At 53.6% G+C, this 3,017-nt stretch overlaps 1 protein-coding gene across 1 annotated transcript; it reads left to right on the plus strand.

The window, feature by feature from the left end:
• The first annotated feature begins 101 nt into the window (after positions 1-101).
• Positions 102-692, plus strand: LOC109396606 (palmitoyltransferase ZDHHC3-like). The gene has a single exon (XM_019668542.1). The coding sequence runs from the start codon at positions 102-104 to the stop codon at positions 690-692; it is 591 nt and encodes a 196-aa protein (XP_019524087.1).
• Positions 693-3,017: the final 2,325 nt, after the last annotated feature.

The raw sequence follows: 3,017 nt of genomic DNA on the forward strand, positions 1-3,017 counted from the left end.
CGTGGGTGCTGCTGCCGGCGCGGGACGTGGCCCACGGGGCGGCCCACGGCGCCCTCTTCCACCTGCTGGCCTTCCTGGCGCTGGCGGCGCAGGCGCGCACCATGCTCACCGACCCCGGCTCCGTGCCCGTGGACGCGGGGCCCGGCCTGGGCTCCGAGCCCGGCACGCCCCACAGGCCCCGCTGCCCGCTCTGCGGCGCCGTCCAGCTGGCCCACGCGTGGCACTGCCTCGTGTGCGGACGCTGCATCCGCAGGATGCATCACCACTGTCCCTGGGTCAACAACTGCGTGGGCGAGGACAACCAGAAGTACTTCGTGCTGTTCTCGCTGTACACGGCGCTGGCCGCGCTGCACGCGCTGCTGCTGCTCGGCGTGCCCGCCCTGCGCAGCTACGCGCGGGGGGAGTGGGACAGGCACAGCACCCTGACGTCCCACGGCGCGCTGGTCTTCCTCTCCCTGGTGGCCCTGAAGGGCTTCCTCTTGGGGTCCGTGACGTTCGCCATCCAAATGCACGCCATCTGCACCGACCGAACCAGAACCGAGCAGCGGCAAAGCGAGAGGAGCGGGCCGGGCCCAGGGTCAGCATGGATGAACTTGAAGGCCGTCTTCGGCCGCCGCGTCTCCCTGGCCTGGATCAGCCCCTTTGCCTCCCCAGAACCCCAGAGGGCAAGTGGGCACCGCGATGGGGCCTAAGGGCTCCCGTGTAAACCCAGCTACCATCTGCTGAATCCCGGAGGTCTTAGGGGGAAACCGCCAAACCTCCATAACAAGCCACTTTTTTTCCCACATCCACAAGGAGACCAGCACCACAGCTAATAGAAAAGCCTCAGGTTCTCTTCTGAGCAGATAGTGGGGTTTAGGACACCCAAGATTCTGAGAAAGTTCATAAGGCCAGGCCCTTTCCCAAAAGGGAGGCGAAATATGCTGCACCTTTTCAGCTCTGCCAATGCTTCCATGTGGAAAGCAATTAGGTCCACAACAGCTGTGAATAAAGTATCATGAATTAACTCATGATGAATTAGTGCCGAGCCGACTAAACAAGGTAAGTGCACACTGAGGCAATTGCATGAGTGCTGGCCCCTGGTCTGCTGTGGTGAGTCGCATGGATGCCTGATCTGCAATGAACCATCCTTGCATTCCTGATAAACCCAGCTCCATCACAATGGATTGTTTTGTATTATCTGTTGGAGTTGATGGGCCGATACTTGGGATTTTTGTGTTTATGCTCATCCGTGAAATGGGCCTCCACATTTCTATTCCTTTCCTTATTATTTTAGCCTAATCTGTTGGTAATTTACTCCAGATCACACTAGCCATAAAACATGAGTGGGGCAACTATGGCCGTTATACTTTCTGAAACTGTACGGGATTGGAACTACTACTGTTGCTCGAAAGTTGGGTGGGTTACACCAGCGTAGGTTTGGTTTTCTTGTTTAGCTTTTTATTTTGAGGTCATTGTAGGTTCACATGCAGCGGTAAGACGGTAAGAAGGAAGCGATCCCGTTTACCCTTCACCCAGCTCCCCCATGGGTAACATCTTACGTAACCGTAGTACAATATCCCAACCAGAAAGCGCACATGACACCACCCACTGACTAGTCAGATTGCTGCCGTTTTACACGCACACGTTCATTTGTGACTGTGGGGGGAGGGTCTATGCAACTTTATCACAAGTGTAGGTTTGTGTGTGCACCACCACAGTCAAGATACTGATACGTCCCGCTCCTTTCCACCCCCTCCAAGCCCCCAGACATTGACTAATCTGTTCTCTATGATTTTGTCATTTCAAGAATGCTATGTAAGTGGAATTACTGTGCAATGTGTCATCTTTTGAGACTGTCTGTTTTCACTCATCGTAGTTCCCTTGAGGTCCATCTAAATTGTTGCCTGTGTCAACAGCTCACCCCTATTCACTGCTGAGTACTATCCATCATAACCGCAGTCTAACCATTCATCCACTGAAGGACGTTTGGGTTGTTTCCTGTTTTCGACGGCTATAAACATTTGGGTACAGGTTTTTGTGGGAACGTAAGCTTTTCTCTGGGATCAATGCCTACGAATGTAGTTTCTGGGTCATGTGATAATTTGCACCATTTAGTTTTGTAAGAAACTGTACGAATACTGTTTTACACAGTGGCTGTACCATTTCACATTCCTCCAGCAGTGTATGAGTGATCTATTTACTCTGCATCCTCTCCAGCATTTGGGGTTATCCCTTGTTTTAGTTTAGCTGTTCTGATAGGTCTGTGGTGATATTTAATCATGGTCCCACTCTACAGGTCGTCCTCCATCCTCCGTCCTCCGTGTCTCGCTGGCTGGCTGGCGGGGTCAGAGGCTGAGAACACGAAGATCTGGCCAAAATGCCCCCAGAGGGCAGCAGGAGCGACGGCCACTTTACCGTGAAGCCAGGACTCTGTCAGAACATTTCACAAAATCCAACAAGTGCCAGCGGTTCCCAGAGGACCCGAAATTCACTGTTAAGTCCCCTCTGTTTGTCTGGGAGGATGGAAAGAAAGCCTATTTGAAGGTAGGACTAACAACTCTCATTTCCACACTTATTAGAGTCGAAACTATGGAACTGCAGCCAATGCTCCTTGACCGACACCCCAGGCCAGAGTTGGGGCGATGCAGCCTGGACGAACCGGACTCCCAAAGCACTTCAAGACTATTGTACCAGCTTCAGGGACACCACCGACTCTGGTCCATTCAGGTTAACTTCTCGGCAGCTGAGGGTCCTGGGCTCCTGGAGCCCCCACCGTGACCTGCCATTTGGGGCTCAGGACCCAGTGTCCCCGCTCTGGTCTCGGCCACACTGACCACCACCAATCGGTGCTGTCTGGAGCAAATGAAAAGGGCAAAGGAACACTGGTTTTCTGCTTTGCTGGGTTCTTTTAACTGTGAGGTCCATCATTCAGGTCTTTAGAAACCCTGCATGTGCTGCTCGCCTGCCTGCCCTTTGGGGTGCTTCCAAGGAGGCGTCTGGGCACCCAGGTCCTTTCTCTTGGACTGAAGGGCTTA

The sequence above is a fragment of the Hipposideros armiger genome, unplaced genomic scaffold, assembly GCF_001890085.2.
Source record: "Hipposideros armiger isolate ML-2016 unplaced genomic scaffold, ASM189008v1 scaffold_530, whole genome shotgun sequence".
Classification (NCBI taxonomy): domain Eukaryota; kingdom Metazoa; phylum Chordata; class Mammalia; order Chiroptera; family Hipposideridae; genus Hipposideros; species Hipposideros armiger.